The 16746-nt window shown below is 36.8% G+C and overlaps 3 protein-coding genes across 6 annotated transcripts; 1 reads left to right on the top strand and 2 right to left on the bottom strand.

Annotated features, from left to right (window-relative positions):
• Positions 1 to 784: 784 nt before the first annotated feature.
• LOC123874083 (dihydrolipoyllysine-residue acetyltransferase component of pyruvate dehydrogenase complex, mitochondrial) lies at positions 785 to 11130 on the bottom strand. 4 transcript variants are annotated; one of them, XM_045919254.1, is made up of 10 exons: positions 10884 to 11130; positions 10374 to 10546; positions 9588 to 9770; positions 9086 to 9130; positions 8123 to 8308; positions 7168 to 7445; positions 6149 to 6243; positions 5308 to 5507; positions 3789 to 3891; positions 785 to 3218 (listed from the first exon to the last, which is right to left on the bottom strand). In XM_045919254.1, exons 1-10 carry the CDS (start codon positions 11000 to 11002, stop codon positions 3089 to 3091), a joined length of 1512 nt encoding a protein of 503 aa, XP_045775210.1. In that variant the 5' UTR covers positions 11003 to 11130; the 3' UTR covers positions 785 to 3088. The 4 variants fall into 4 exon arrangements, with proteins under 4 accessions (XP_045775210.1, XP_045775212.1, XP_045775213.1 ...); XM_045919256.1 differs by having other exon boundaries at positions 7168 to 7397; XM_045919257.1 differs by having other exon boundaries at positions 10880 to 10976.
• A 616-nt stretch (positions 11131 to 11746) lies between these two features.
• LOC123874005 (60S ribosomal protein L37a) lies at positions 11747 to 13054 on the top strand. Its single transcript, XM_045919147.1, has 3 exons — positions 11747 to 11829; positions 12014 to 12142; positions 12878 to 13054. Exons 1-3 carry the CDS (start codon positions 11827 to 11829, stop codon positions 13016 to 13018), a joined length of 273 nt encoding a protein of 90 aa, XP_045775103.1. The 5' UTR covers positions 11747 to 11826; the 3' UTR covers positions 13019 to 13054.
• On the bottom strand, positions 13053 to 16149 carry LOC123874003 (solute carrier family 41 member 1-like). Its single transcript, XM_045919145.1, has one exon. It carries the CDS (start codon positions 15866 to 15868, stop codon positions 14528 to 14530), a length of 1341 nt encoding a protein of 446 aa, XP_045775101.1. The 5' UTR covers positions 15869 to 16149; the 3' UTR covers positions 13053 to 14527.
• Between the last annotated feature and the right edge of the window lie 597 nt (positions 16150 to 16746).

Here is a 16746-nt window from a genome sequence, read left to right as displayed (position 1 = left end):
GAACAAATGTTTATAAGCTCTATATTTCCTCCGCAGCTAACTGCTTAGGCTAACGGCTAAGCTGATTCCTAGCTTCATGATTTTCCCTGTGCGCACTAGTGTGTAGATATTTATTCGAAATTTCAGACTGCTTTAAATAGTAGGTACACCTAACAGTTTTCGTTTTTAACCCCCGACCAAAAAAGAGGGGTGTTATAAGTTTGACGTGTGTATCTGTTTAAAAAAAGTGGTCAAATGCGTTGAGAACTTAGAACACACCTCAGATAGTACCTTATATAACACGCATAATATAGTTTTGAGGTTCTGACTTGCTAGTTATAGCACGCGACAGGTCGAGATGGCAATCGGGATATGAGGGACGACCCGCACACCCGCGCTATCCTGCACCGGGTTAACGCGGGGGCTATGCGGGTGTGCGGGGCATCCCCACTCCGATTGCCATCTCGACCTGTCCCGTACTAGACCTACCAACATGCTACACCGGTCATAGTATTTTTTCAAAACTATCTAAGAAACCTAATAATATTTTAATATTTTTAAAATCCGCATTTAACGAGGTATCACTCAAAACCAATTCTTTTTCACTCCATCATATCCAGAAAATTTTTTTTTTTCAAAGTTTCAACGTTTCTTTGTAGCGGTTACAATTTTTAATAGCTGTGCTAAACAAGTTTACATCTCTCATAGTTTAATTTTAAAATGGATGTGACACACATACAGACAGATCGGAACAAACTACAAGGATTGATTTGTTATTGTACAATGGAACGTAAAAAAAAACAAATTTTATTTATAAATAATATATATTCACTAACGTCCATAAAATCATCTAGCATCATTAAATCAAACAGTATAGATGGTAACAATTATTTATTTACATCGAAATAATGTTAAGCCAGTGATTCTCAAAGGTCCATACTAATTCAACAATATAAAGCAACAAAAATAATGATATATTCAAATAGATCTCTACTCCAAAAGTAATAAAACAAAACTACTAAAAATGCAATAAGTTATGATGATTTTCACATAACAGGAAAGAAGTAACAATAACAATTATGAATCTTCGTCAAGTTTTGTTAATTTTTTTCTATGGCAGCATACATTTTTATCTTAAAGAAAAAAAATTGACCAGCACATAGTCCAAATAAATTATGATAAAAAATCACCAATCGATCTCATAGATCGCTCACAAACACCAAACACGATTACGTAGTATTTAGGTTATGAGGTATTTTCTTCGTGATAATCATACATTTGAACTCTTTGATTGCATAACTTAAACATACTAAATAAATAATCCCTTAATTTTACCGCATATCCTTCGAAATTATCACGTCTTCTGTATAAAAATGTGTACCTATAATATCCTTACATGTTAAAGTGTACAAAAAATGTGTATACAACTAGATACATGAGTCGTTCGTAAATAAAAACAATGGAATCAAAGGATACGGCAGGTATTTATAGCTTCAATTTAATTCATTGTAATTTGCTGATTAAAATATACTCGATAGCAAAACGCTGGCGAAGTAATCTCAATTTACTTTATAAGTCAGGTTTGTTGAGATCTCAGGCCTTAGAGTAACATTTTAGGCTAGCACTTGGGCTTTGGTCCACAACCCGCATTACAGTACCCGGCAAACAACTTGGACCTGAAGCAGTGTAATGGGAGAAAGTTGACGAATCCGGTAAGCGAAAGTCGACGTATCAACCAATCGCGTGCACTCGCGCCGACTGATCAACCAATCGCGTAGCCAATCGCATCAATACCCAAGTTGTTTGCCGGGCACTGTATCTTGTACTACCTACAGTAATATCACTTAAGTTAGACTGATGTACCTGCGCAGATATCTTATTTTTGAATGGCGCGAAAATATCTCAGCCAATCATAGCGCGCGTCCGTCTGCTATTGGTCGTTGCCTATGCGCCATGCTTTGTACGCGCAAATTATGAGCGAGAAAGCTTATGTTCTTGTACTTGAAATCTTAACGCTGAAGAATAAGATTTGTATTCAATTGGTTTACATTCGGTTTTAGGCGGCTTTAGGCTGCGTTTTTCTGCGCGAATGAATCTTACCGATGCGAATTATAAAAGTGGTAGTACTTGTACCTCCTTAGCCTTTTTCACTAGAAATATCAATCAGCGAATTAAAATGTATATACAGTCGAACCAGGATAAGCATAGTTCAAAGGATAAGAATATTCGCTCATAGAGGTTTCTCACTAGTCCAGTTTCTCGCTTAAAAGATGAAAAAGAAGCGCTTTCTCTTTTTATAGAGGTAGTATGAAAAAGCTTTACTTACTACTTAGCTTTTTACTTTACTTAAGAAAAGCCGTTTATTAGTCTGTTTTAATTGTTTGACCGCGTAGGTATTATAAATTTTTCATTTCAATGTTCTAAAGAACTATACAAAAGGTCGCTTGGATGCACTCACGCGCTGCAGCTATTATGAATGCTTTTTATTTTTTATGTCATAAAGTATATAATAATAGCATTTTCCTTATGTCATAAAAAATATAAAAGAATATGATTTATTTTTTTAACTTAGTACAGACTCGCTTGTACACTGTAGAGCAAAAGTGTTCTCTCTAATCCAAACAAGACACTTGCTTAAGGTTTATCTTTCTCACTCAAAAAGATTTTGGGTTATAAAAATTCTGAAACCTGCCCATTACTCTCACTCAGATTTCTCGCTTATCCAAATTCAACTGTACCAATAGTATGTATAGTTCGAATCAATCTTTTGGCACCTGAGAAGTGAATTTCGACTTGAGAGTACAGCACGGAAACAGTGAGCTAAAATAAAATTAACTATGCCGTATCCACGGAGAGAAGTTAATATAGGGCTATCTGTTATGTAATTCCAATAAAAATGACAAAGACAAAAAGTCAGTGGGCGTGAATTGATTGTTTGGTCAAAATTAACCATTTTGAGTGACCAAACAATCAATTCAATCAAAACTAAACGAATTATGCCGATTCGACTTATAAGAGTCGTAATACTGTAACTGCGACTCGATTTGTGACTAACTTCTCAGCGGCCAATAAGTTTGAACGGTACTACATAAATAAGATGAATGCGGGTTTACAGTATGATGTTGGCGGGGTTCTCGAGGTTCTCTTTGAGCACCTTCATCCACTGCGCGCCCACCGCGCCGTCGATCACTCTGTGGTCCGCGGACGCTGTGAATGTTACGAACTTCGCCAGTCGGAATCTGGAAAACAAGTCAAAAATTAGGTAGCCTGTAAGAGATAACTATAGCAGTAAGGCCGCCTTTGCACCATCTAGTATAGTTTCTTCTAATGCTTTTCTTTATATTATTATGTTTGTGTAAAAAAAATTAAAATTCCCACGGCAGTAACATTATGGGTGGTATTTTTATTATACAATACGAGATGATGCCCGTGACTTCATCCAAGTTTCGTTTTTTTAAAATCCCGTCGTAATTCTGACTTTCCGGGATAAAAAGTAGTCTCTATCCGTCTCCAGGATGCAAGCCATCTTTGTACTAAACAGAATGATGACATTGATGGCAATTGTCACTGGGGATTTGTGGAATAACCCTGATGTCCACGAATTCTACGGCGTGGTTTTTAATTTTTTTAATCCTGTGGGAACTCTGATTTTCTGGGTTAAAAATTAGCCAATATCATTCGCTGGGATTCTGTACCAAATTTCATCAACATCGGCTAATTCAAATAACTTTTTATAAGTTTATCTTGAATCATTCTTCGACTTTTGATTTTAGTATTGTTTGCTTAAAAAAAAATGTACTGCAACTTACCCCTGTGGTTCATTTTTGTCTGGTATGACAATCTCCTGGAGACCTCCACATGCCAAAATTAGTGACTGGGGTGGGTTGATGATCGCATTAAACATTGTGATTCCTGTAAATAAACCAGTTTGTAGGTAAGCGTCAATTTAGCAATAAGTAACTGATCAAGTACATCTTATGAGGATCAAATCTACTCAGTAACTGGCTAAATTTTTAACTTTGTGGCGCATACATTTATTAGAAGAAGTTGCAACCAGTTCAATCAGCAATTTTCAAATTACGACATTTTTCATCTCTCTCTTCACAAATATAAATCTGCAATTAGGGACATTATATCCAAAACTGACTAGCTTCACTAGTCAGTTTTGTTTCGTTTTTGTTTTTACTTTATTATTTATGTTATCTACCTATTTTCTGTTCTTTTTCTATGTACCTTCTTATACCCGGCTATTGTGTGTTTTAATTCTGTGTTAACTTTTCGTTGGAGACAGTTGTGGTGTGTGTGCTTTGTATTTGTTTTGTTTATTGTTAATACTGTGTGTCTCCAAAAAAAAAAAAAAATTAAAAAAAAAAAAATACTTTTGAATGCTTCTTTACAAATAGAATGATAAAGAGCATACGTTAATAAAATTTAATTAATATAACTGGACTAGTTCTAGTGTATATGTTAATGTTTCACATACATAGGGAAGATGCAATCAATCTGCCCTAGGTATGTAATACAGCGAATTCGTGCTTATTTTGATCTCTCCAGTAATACTGGTTGCTTTTCTTTCTCCATCTCTTGCTTTTTACTCCACTTTTTTCCACTAGACTCCACTAGTTTTCATCACTTTTTGTGTCACTAATTTTATAATGGTGCATTCACACATGCTGCCGGGATTGGATGCAGTATAATAAATTCAACAACATGCCCCTATTAGATTAATTATCATCTCTCATTCTCTTTAGATGTCCATGCCAGTAGTTTTATACAGACTTCGTCTAGACATTGGTTGATTGATAGAATCTTCCAAAAACTCCTCTTTCAACATTACAACTATTGTATTCTATCAATCAATCAATCAGCCTGTTTGCGTCCACTGCTGGACATAGGCCTTGCCGAGAGCGCGCCACCACGCACAATCCTCCGCCTTCCTCATCCACCCACTTCCCGCTATCCTTTTAAGGTCATCAGTCCAGCGGGTCGGAGGTCGTTCCACACTGCGCTTGCTGATACGCGGTCTCCATTCCAGAACACGTCTGCCCCAGCGGCCATCAGTTAAGCGGCAGACGTGGGGCCTGCCCACTGCCACTTTAAATGACTAATTCGTTGAACTATGTCGGTCACCTACGGATTTCCTTATTACGAATTTAGTCTCTCAGAGAGCTCCCCAACATAGCCCGCTCCATAACACGTTGCGCGACTTTGACTTTGTGGACAAGGCCAACTGTCAGTGTCCACGTTTCAGCGCCATACGTCATCACAGGTAGGACACACTCATTAAAGACTCTCGACTTACTATTGTATCATGCAATTCAAACTCACCAAACATGCCCAAGTTGGACACAGTGACGGTGCCGCCCTGGTACTCCTGCGGCTGCAGGCGGCCCTCCTTGGCCTTGTTGGCGAGCTCCTTCATGCTGCTGGAGATGTCGAGGATGCCGCGCGAGTCCGCGTTGAATATGATCGGCGTGATCAGCCCCGTCGGCGTCGCTACTGCCACGCTTACATCAACGTTTGAGTACCTGGTTCATATGAAATACTTGTTTTTACCCGATTGCAGCAAAGCCCAAAGAAGGATTATGTGTTTGACTTGTATTTTTTTAAATTCATTATAGGCAAGCGCTTTGACCACAATCGCACCTGATGGAAAGTGATGATGTGGCCTAATATGGGACGCGTTTACCCAAAAGATGCCTATTCACTCTTGTTTAAAAGATACCCAGATTGTAATTGGTAGGAATCACAGATCCCAGAGAAGATAGATACATAATATATATGTATGCCCATCGTAACTACACACCGGCTCAACCGATTTTGTCAATGATATCATTAAATTCGTCTTGATGGCGCGAGTAAATAGTTACATAAAATTATTAAAAATCAAAATGGCGGATTTTGCGCTTTAATGTGCGGGCTGAAAAAGATGCAGTGCAAAGTTTTAATGAAAACTTTTTAAATTGCTTGTAATAATAATCTGTGCAGGCCTTATGCTTAGAAGGATGTTAAAGCCTTAACATCTCGCCAATGAAAACTTAGGGCAGAAAGTCGGGCGTTTACGTTGGCCAGATCCCAAATGGAATGGGACAAGGGCAAGAGAAAGAAGAGAAGCCTATGCAGAACAACAACTATTGGCAAAATTTTATTTATTGTTCCTGCTACTTACTGTCTAATAAACGTTTCCATCCAATGTGAATTGACAGTGGGTACTCGCTTGCAAGCCGCTGCGACAGCCTTCAAGATGAAGTCGTTTACAGATACCTGAACAATGGAAAATAATGTGTATAAATCATATTATTCATTATTGCAAGTGATTGTAGTTAAAACAAGGTGGTGTGAAGAACGAGATATGAAAAAATTCTAGTAAAATTACATAACTGTACTTAAACCTTTTTTTATTACATTAAACAATAATAGAAATAGAAATTCTTTAGTTGCATAATGTGGGTTACAAAAGATGTTGGTAATTATTACAAAGTTCAACACATTAACCGTAGCGGCGTACAAATATTGTGGTAGTTGATCTAGATTTTAACCAAAAAATAAATGTATTGGGTTTGATACAACACTAACTAATGTGGAAATTATGTCTAATCATGTTTTGCACAAATCTAACTAATTAATAGGTCTGAAAGAAGTAGCAGCAAGTAGTATTTAACTAAAGCCTTAATAGCTCAACAGGCTGAGGAGCCGACTGAATTCTAAAAAAGGTCGGCGGTTCAAACCCCACCCGTTGCACTATTGTCGTACCTACTCCTAATACAGCTTTGCGCTTAGTTGGAGGGGAAAGGGGAATATTAGTCATGATTAACATGGCTAATATTCTTTTTTATATAAAAAAAAAAAAAAAATTACCTCCAAAATGAACTGAACTATATATTAATAGCTGAAGTGGCAGTGGGCAGGCCATGCCTGTCATAGAGGCGATGGCCGTTGGAGCCGGAAAGTCCTTGAATGTAGACCGCGTTTAAGCAAGCGTAGTGTGGGACGCCCTCCAGCACGTTGGACCGACGATATGTGGCTGGCGGGAAGTGGCTGGATGAGGAAGGCTGAGGACCGGGTGTGGCGGCGCTCTATAGGAAAGGCCTATGTCCAACAGTGGACGTCCACAGGTTGATGATGATGATGATATATTGACAACAAGCTCACGTCAAGTTCAAGTTACAGACAACACAGAATACTAACCTTAACATTAGATTTTTCTGCGGCCAACCGTTCGTTAACCTCCTTCCTCATAGCCAGCAGCTTCTCCACGTTAACCGTCGCACACAGCTGGTAGTGAGGGATGGTCTGTTTGGCGGCCGACAGGCGCTTGGCGATGGTCTCCCTCATACCACTGAGTGGAATGTCCGTGAAGGTGGCTCCAGGGGCGGGCGCGGGCGGCGGGGGCAGAGGGGCGGGGGCCGCGGCTGCCGCTGCGAGATCGCCACTCTTTAGTGACCCATACAGTCCTGAACCCTGCCCTGTTGATTGGTAGAGTTAGAGGGCTCTTGGTGGGCCGGTCAGTATGAGATTACTTTATTCATAGAATACATAACATTATTGTATAAATCCTGGAACCTCCCAATATACAGAGGTTGGGCACAAAGGTAATTTAATACTACCTTACTTTTACTGCAAACAATAAGTCAATTCCTGATCTTTTTCCTTAAATTATCTAGCTTTTGATTATTTTAAGTGGGCATTGATGTCTACTCTTAGATAGTAATTTTAGATCTTTGCCCTTTTAATGCAAAAATTTACAGGGTTCATGCATAGTGGAAGTAGGCACCCTAAAAGTAACTTAAATCTAGAGTATCATAAGTGGTTTCAAAAAGTAAGCTCAAAAATCTTTGATTGAATTGGGAAAAAATTGGCAAGTGTCACTGCAATATTAAAACATTGGTGAAGTGCGACTCGAACTTGCACACAAAGGGTTCCGTACCATTGTACAAGAGATAACTTATTAATTTTCATGGCGGCCATTTTGAATTATTTTATTATTTGTTGTTACCAGCAATAGAAATACACATTCTATGGTAATATCAACTTTTTATCTATTACGGTTCACGACACACAGCTCACTGACAGACGTGCAGACAGACAGACAGACATGGAAAAAGACTTGTAAGTATACATCTTTATATAAGCTGTGACTCACCACCAAGCCTGATGCTCTTGAGTTCGGCAAGTCGCCTGGCCATGGGGCTGGCATAGATCCGGCCGTGCTGGTCTACAGCGGGGGCGGCGGCTGGGGCGGGTGCGGGGGCAGCGGCGGGAGCGGCGGGGCGGGGCGCCGCGGGTGCCGGTGCTGGCGCTGCTGGTGCTGCTGGTGGGGCTGCAGCTGCTGTCATTTGAATAACTGGTCAAATGCGAGTGAGATGGATGGATATTGTTTGGCATGCCGACTCCACTGCAGGTGTTACGCAGTGACCTACGGACTAAAAACCTCCTCCACCTTTCGATGTCTTCCCGATATTGCACGATGCATTGCGGCAGGAATGAGAACATACATAAATTAGGGTTCTGTATTATGCACTAAAATTAGTGCAAGCTTTAACAGGTCACTGTGAAGTGTGGACTAAATATACATATTTACATTATACAACCTTAAGCTCCAGGGCACAGATATCTGCAGACAAATTGGCTGGTGGGAGGCTTCGGCCGTGGCTAGTTACCACCCTACCGACAAAGCCGTGCCACCAAGTGATTTAACGTTTTGGTGCAATGCACGTAGAAACCGATCAGGGTTATATGGGTTTAATGAAATTACCCTACCCCTTACAAATTAGCCTGCTTCCATCTTAGACTACATTATCACTTACCAGCAGTTGAGGTTGCAGTCAAGGGCTAACTTGTATCAGAATATATTAAAAAAAGACTATGCATATTCATTCATAGTGACATAGTCATTGTTACTTTGTGGTAATAACATAAATATTTAGAGCATTTCTATGAGAAGCAAATTGTTTACCTTTTAAGTAGCAGGCTAAGGAAAAATACATTGTTAATACTGTTTTTATATGTGTAACTGATATTTGTATGATAAAATCATTTAAAAATTCTTTCCTAGATAATTGTAAAAGTATGATAACATTATAAAAATGAAATAATTGAAAATAACCTGGTGCTTGTTTCTTTGCTGCTGGTTTTGCCGGAGCTCCTGTGGCTGTGGGTTGAAAATGTTAATGAAATCAGGCAAATGTTAACAGAATTAAATGAAACACACTGTAAAATTATTTAATGAATTAAGTAGTATTCACCAAAAATGAAAAATTGTTATTTTAATGATAAATTCCAAACAGGACAAATTGTATAACTGTTAATATAAATGAACCTGATATGCCCCAACAATTAGTGTTTCAATCACACAAATTATTACACATACATAGTTTAAATCCATGCACTATCAAAATTTTTGCTTTTAAAAGTTAGCAATCTCTGCAGTTGCTTCATATATCTAAATAAACATGCATTTTTAATTTTATTTACACTTTTCATCTTTAAAACTTTTTAATAAAAAACTTAAAAAAATGATTGAAGGAAGGAACCCTTCATGCAATGTTATTTTTTTTATTCCAACCAAAAAAATATTTAAAAACTTCAGTAGCATACAGCATACTTACAATCATCCTTAAAGTCTTTGAATGCTGCAACATCAGCCTGATTCTCAACAATGATGCAAAGTAGTTTCCCTACAGCAACACCTTTGGTGCCAGCAGGTATGAGAATTTTAGCCAGATACCCTTCCTCAGGTGTTTCAAAACCCATTGTTGCTTTATCTGTCTCAATCTCACATAAAAGATCACCTGAAATAAAAATTATAGTTCAATCCCTTGCAACAGTCTTTTCATCATATTTACTTTACAGGCAGTAGTCTTGACAAACATCATTACATCACTTATCCATATTATGACAAATGCGAAAGTGTGTATGTTTGTCCTTCAATCATGGCACAATGGATGGCATCCATTGATTTATTTACATTTTATTATAATCTTATGTTACCTTACTAATTAGATTTTTACATTAATTTAAGAAAGTTCATCACACCATGAATACTGTTATTTACATAAGTATTCTTTTATAACAGAAAAAGATCTAAATCAACAGACCATAATAAATAACAAAGATAAGATAACCAGTTATAAAGTCTGTGGTTGAGATTTTTTTTAGGTATAAATCTAAATGATGCCTGCAACTTCATCCATGTGGATCTAAATTGCTGAAAATCCCGATGTAACTCTTTGATTTTCCAGGATCAAAAGTAATATATGTCCTTTCAATGGAGATAGCTTGCATCTATGCGCCAAATTTCAACAAAACTGGTTAAATGCATGGACTGTAAAAACTATCAGGCAGACAGACTTTCACATTTATAATATTAGTAGGTATAAATATGGATTTCTTACCTTCACTTAGCTTATCACCCTCTTTCTTTTCCCAACTGACTATAGAACCACTTTCCATGGTAGGAGAGAGTGCAGGGAGGTTGACTTTTACATGTGATGGTAGACTTGAGTAGTATCTCATCTGGATGCTCCATAGTGGGGTCGCTACAGTCCTTTGTGATGGGTTAAGAAGCCTAAAACATTAAATTTTTAACCAGTTAATACTTTTGTTAACAAATGTTGACTATGGATATTATAGTGTGAAATAAAAAAAGAAAAACAAACCAATGCAGTTAAAATTAAATACAGAGACCGGCTTTTTGCACATGTTTCGCCCGTGATAATCGTCAAGGTAATACTTGACGTTTTGGTTTGGTTATGCAATTCGCGCCGCAAGCTGCGAGTTATTACTTTGCGGTTATTTGAAATACCACTCGTAGTAATTATTAGTATAATGCAACAATCGAAATCTTGGTAACATGTTAGTCGACCCCTAATTTATGATAAGTAAATAAAACTTAATAAACTTACTTTTTTGGCTGTTTTCTTCTGGCCAACTCTGTGCTTATACATCTCGTTATGTTACACCGAATAGCTTTCCTTACGCTATCGTTCAAAACTTGGTTTCGTACTAAAATCGTTCGCAGCATTTCTGATTTTATTTAAGCCGTCCAGGTAATTGGGACGGTTTTTTATTTTATTATTTAAACCAAAAGGATCGACCTTTACCAACTTGTAGGTCGTCGAAAGGGAAATGTTATTGACATTTGACAGTAACACTGACACGGAAATTGACAGTGACATAATACTGTAGTCCATGGAAAACACAGGTAAAAAAAATAGAAGTAAATACCGATTTATTCAACATCGATTTTTACTTATATTTTACTTTTAATTATACTTAACTATACGTGAATATTAAACCACATCTAAGTAAACCATGACAAAATTATGCCGTTTTCCTTACAATTTCTATTGAAAGATCGAGTACCTAGTTACCTAGGTAATTACAGAAAACTGAGTCAGAAAAAACCGGTAGTCAAGTATAAACTAAAACCACTTCCATTTTTTTCTGTACTGTACTCCAGTGTACGCCTAGTCCAGAGGTATAGTCTACGCTACGCTCAATATTGACAATGACTTAACATTGACACTGACAAGATCAAAACAGGACTTCGTTCGTGTCGGTGTTAGCTGGCGGGCGGGCTCTGCTTTTTTGGAGTAACTGACTGACTGGAAAGCGCCCTAAGGGAGTGGCGTGCGTATGTCGGCGAGCGCCGGCACAGACGGGGTCCATACTTGTATAATTTAACTAACTTGTTACAAATAACTACAAACTTGACATTGGCTAATCTTTGTAAAGCCAGACGAGAGAGAAAAAAAAAAAAAAAAAAAAGATCAAAACATGGCTGTTGTCATGTCAAAGTGACATTTCTCTTTTTCTGTGAACTTGTGTTAGGCAGGTTATTTCACAATGGTGAGAATTTAATTTCAAAATATTAAGGCAATCATACAACCAACAGTGAATATTAAAAGTTATATCCTGTATAATTGAACTGGCTAAAAATATGTCAAAGTTATTTTTCATACGCGATCGATAGTTCGCCGGTATCGATACTGTGTTATTATGGTTATTTTATTGGTCGCTTCAATGTTTACAGGCAAAGCGTACGAAAAAGGTTGGAATTACTGGGAAATATGGCACACGTTACGGTGCCTCCCTCCGTAAAATGGTCAAAAAGATGGAAGTTACTCAACACGCCAAGTATACTTGTTCTTTCTGTGGAAAGGTTAGTTTTGGTATTTTTCATTGATATTTAAAATATAAGCAAATGTGTCGATAAATGATAACACTAATACCTACCCTGCACTCTTTGTACACACTTTCAAATACCTTGTAAAACCAAACAAACAATATATGAAGTCTTCAGCTGTCTAATGTGCAAATGTTTCATTTCCCATAGTAAGTATAACTAATTCTCTTCATTAGTTAACCAGTGCCATTTCGACAGTGAATATTATCCATTCAATAAATATATGCCTTGGAATTATTATTATTGCCCTGGAAGTTTATTTAAGTGTTAGGGAGACAGCCTAGGTAACTTTAACTGAAAGTCATGCATTCTCATAAACATAATAATCAACTAATTAATGACCAATTTTATGTTACACTAAATTAGCACCATTTGGGTATATTCTATTCTCGTTCAATATACTGTTCCCAACTTTAATCATGATCATTAATAAATTATTTAAAAATTCAATATTAAAGATTAAGCAAAGGAAGCTATACCCAAGTCCATAGAACTAAAAAAAAAGAAGAGACAAATCATGATCATAAAGTTTAAGCCTCAATAGCTCAACGGTTATAGGAGTGGACTGAAATCCAAAAGTTCAAACACCACATGTTGCACTATTGTCATACCACTCCTAGAACAAGCATTACACTTACTATGAGCGGAAACGTTAGAAGCCAATTTAAATTTAAATTTTGCTATCACTTTTGTAATTTTTTTTTTTTCTAGGATGCCATGAAACGCAGCTGTGTAGGCATCTGGTCATGCAAGCGTTGTAAGAGGACAGTAGCAGGAGGTGCCTGGGTTTTCTCCACCACTGCAGCTTCTTCATGCAGGTCAGCTGTCAGACGGTTACGTGAAGTCAAGTGAATATTTAGATTAAGGCAATAAACAAAAACTCTTTAATATTTTGTTTTATTTATAATCTTATTAATTTGTAATATTTCACAAAACACTAGGATTTCCAAAACAGGTCATAGTCATATTAATATTATAAATGTGAAAGTGTGTATGTCCTTCAATCATGCAACAGAGCTATGGATCAATTTTTTTTTGCATGGTTATAGTTGAATACCGATATTGACAGGCTACTTTTTACCCTGGAAAATCAGTTCCCATAGGATTTCTAAAAACCTAAATCCATGCAGACGACGTGACAGCATCAGCTAGTTGCATATAATTTTGAAAGGGCCGGGCAGAGCACAAGTTAGCTACAATGATCATTATCATTTCCAAGTGGTTGACACATCACACCCTATCAAGAATGTTGGATCTACTGTAAGACTAGGAGAGTAGTTAAAAGTACAATAATAGTCAGGATAAGGGTAGCTCCATATTTAGACAGTTAATTTGCAGACTTCTTGATAGGGTGTACCTGCCCTGCAAGTGGCTAAAGTGCAGTGATCATTGGGAATCCACAGGTTTGGTACTATGGTTAGACTACTTTGTAAAATTGTGTTATTTAAAGCCAATCAAATAGTTTGTGACAAACAATTGAAATCTTTTATTTGTGAGTTTGATAAATTTAAATGATAAAGCAATTAAGATAGAAACATTGGCAGTAAATGGCATTTTAACTACATACAATTATTATCATTAATATAAACTTATCCATACAAGTTTTTAAACATGTCTATTTATTTATTAGTATTATAGAATTTCAGTCTTTGATAAACCCAATTAAGTTATTATGTTTCAATGGTAGGTAAAATCCTTATCAGCACTTGCAGTTAACATTTACGAATAACATGAATCACTAGTGGGTTTTGATTTTTGTTTATCTCCTTAAAAAGTAGAAAAAAATGTCTTTTATACATTACATTCATACTAATATTATACTTAAATGCGAAAGTGTGTCCGTCTGCTAGCTTATCAGTCAATCCGTTTAACCAATTTTTACGAAATTTGGTACAGAGATAGCTTGCATAGTTTGAAAGGGCATAGCTGCTTTTGGTCTTGGATAATAATCAAAGAGTTCCCAAAAACCTAAATCCACACTGACAAAGTTGCAGGCTTTACCTAGTCTTAGTAATAAATATCACAATTCACAACAATTTAAAGAACTTTATACTTAATGGTGTAATCACAATTTTTGGTATCTGAGGCTATAACTCGGATTTTAATTCAAAAGAAATACATTATAGAGTTTTTACTTTTTATATCTTCAAGATATGCAAGTATATTTTTATTTTAGCACCAATATTGAGATTAATCCTAATAATATTATGTACATAAGTACAATTTATGAAAAATATAATAAAATATGCTTATCTAGAATAAAAAATATAAATATAACCTTTTCATAGTTTTAAGTACAACAATAAAATTACATTGAACAATAAAGAACAAAATTATTGAGTAATTTACTTAAAACATTACTTAGTCACCAACATCCTTATCCTTATCACCTATAGCATAAAGTATGTGAAAAGCAATACCCAATAATGCTGTTCCAAGTAAGTCACCTAAAGCAGTCAAATATGGAATAGCAGAGTTATCAGGATCTAAACCTAATTTCCACATCCCTATAACCATGTAATGACTGATGGTAAGTAGAAGAAATACCTGCAATAAGGCAGCAGTCATGTAAACTAAAGTAAAAATTGGAGTCAATGAGGTATGACCAGCTTTTATGTACCCTATTGTATAAATAAATATCAACTGCCCTGGAATCACCATTAACAATAACAGTTTGCTAGCATTACCCATTACAGCCCCTTCCTTTTGACCAGTATGTAACAAAGTTGACAATCTGGAAGCATGAAGTGCAACCATGTTTCCACCTATTCCATTAATAACTAACTGAAATACAGCTATGCCTTCATAGTTAACTACTGTATAATCTAAAATTAAACCCCCAATACTACTGATGACCATGGCCGAAACAACAGGCACCCACCCCTCATCTAACGCTTGCTGTGTGAAGGGATTCTTCCATGCAATATAACCACACAGTGGCACAAGTATAGCACCTGCTGTGATAATAATAGATGGCAAAACAGTGTTTGTATCAATTGAACGGAACAACAATGAAGCTATCCAAGATAACAGTGCCAATGTTGTCAAGTCTCCAAGACTGGCAGCTATAGGTGTTGCTACATTATCAGGATTTATATTTATCTTTTTAGATACAACAATCACACCTATCATAATTAAACCAAGGACAAAACTAGCAAAAGATGCTGTAAGTACACTAGACGCACAGAGCAACATTGCATGATTAACATTAAATATTCCTTTGGGTATCCAGCCCATAGTCACAGCTGCCATTGCAGCTAAGAAACCAACTAATATAGCCTGGCATTGAATAAGACACAAGTTTCCTACAACTAGAGAACTTAAACTTTTTTCAAGATGTCCTAAGTGTGCATGAGTGGATAATCTAGATGCTAATGTCATTTCTAAGTTGCCCTTTAAACCTAGTAGAGCTGGCACTAAAATAACCACTTCTTGCACTTGTTCAAAGACAGGCCAATGTTGCACAACGTCCAGCAGCAAACTAGCCCCCACCATTCCGAATCCAGCAAGCAGGAGAGACACAAACATTTGCACTCCGGTAATCCACGAACTTTCTTTGTCATATTTAATATCCGGCGGTTTTTCTTCATTTGTGATAAGTCGATACGCGTCCGAATCCATAACTGATGCAGCGATAGTCTTTGAATGGTTCACCATTTTGGGATTAGTACTCTTAACTCTGTTCATCACAAATGAACTCATCAATTAAAATGTAATTACAAAACAGACATAAAAAAACAATTAAACAAAATGCACCAGTCCGTCAGGTTACAATAGGTACCCTTTAGAACTTTGGCACGGCCACTCAAAAACTAGGTAATGCAATAGATATGTATATGGTAAAAATAGAAAACTTTGAAACATTTGTAGCAACTGTACTTTTAATTGGTGTATTGGACGAAAATAACATTGAACATTCGACAAATCAACAAGTTCAAGAAGATCATAGTGAACCACAAATATTTTTGACAGTTGACACACCGTTGACCGTTGTGACCTGTGACACTGACAACTTTTGACAACCTCAACGACATGAATTTCTCACCGCTCTGGATTCGACTCTTCGATTCGTTTCAAGATATCGATGGTTTCAAGCATACAGTAGACTCGGGTAAGATTGATATAATAGCGAAAGTTTTTCTTTTCAGTAGGACGCAATTAGTAGTAACTATACTTCCGTACAAAAATGGTACAAAATGACTTCTTACGCGCGATCTTAATTCTATGCCACAATCATGTTCATTTGTAAAATGACATGATATTAGTTGACATTTGAATTAATTTTTTACGCATTTACTTTTTTTTTTTTTTTTTTCTTTAAATCTGGCTTTACTCTGATTAGCCAATGTCAAGTTTGTGATATTTTCAAGTTATTGAATTTATACAAGTGTGGACTCCGTCTGCGCCGGCGCCCGCCGACACACGCACGGCGCCCCTTCAGAGCGCTTCCCAGTCAGTTCCACCACCAAAAACACCAACTAGGTAACACAAAAACCAGCCACTCTTAACAAAAAAAAACACTCCAAACAAGCACAGCACGCGCGCCAGCAAACGCCATCACAGACGAAGTCCGCATTACT

This window comes from Maniola jurtina, chromosome 17, assembly GCF_905333055.1.
Source record: "Maniola jurtina chromosome 17, ilManJurt1.1, whole genome shotgun sequence".
In the NCBI taxonomy this organism is placed as follows: domain Eukaryota; kingdom Metazoa; phylum Arthropoda; class Insecta; order Lepidoptera; family Nymphalidae; genus Maniola; species Maniola jurtina.
This window is presented reverse-complemented; position numbering and strand designations above follow the sequence as displayed.

Excerpts from the sequence above, each read along its gene's own strand:
- LOC123874083 (XM_045919254.1), bottom strand. The coding sequence starts at position 11,002 with ATGCTGCGAACGATTTTAGTACGAAACCAAGTTTTGAACGATAGCGTA. Across the intron at positions 9,131-9,587 it reads CAAAGACTTTAAGGATGATT|CCACAGGAGCTCCGGCAAAA; the intron begins GTAAGTATGCTG and ends TTCAACCCACAG. Across the intron at positions 5,508-6,148 it reads ATGGAAACGTTTATTAGACA|GTACTCAAACGTTGATGTAA; the intron begins GTAAGTAGCAGG and ends CATATGAACCAG.
- LOC123874005 (XM_045919147.1), top strand. Across the intron at positions 12,143-12,877 it reads CTTGTTCTTTCTGTGGAAAG|GATGCCATGAAACGCAGCTG; the intron begins GTTAGTTTTGGT and ends TTTTTTTTCTAG.
- LOC123874003 (XM_045919145.1), bottom strand. The coding sequence starts at position 15,868 with ATGAGTTCATTTGTGATGAACAGAGTTAAGAGTACTAATCCCAAAATG.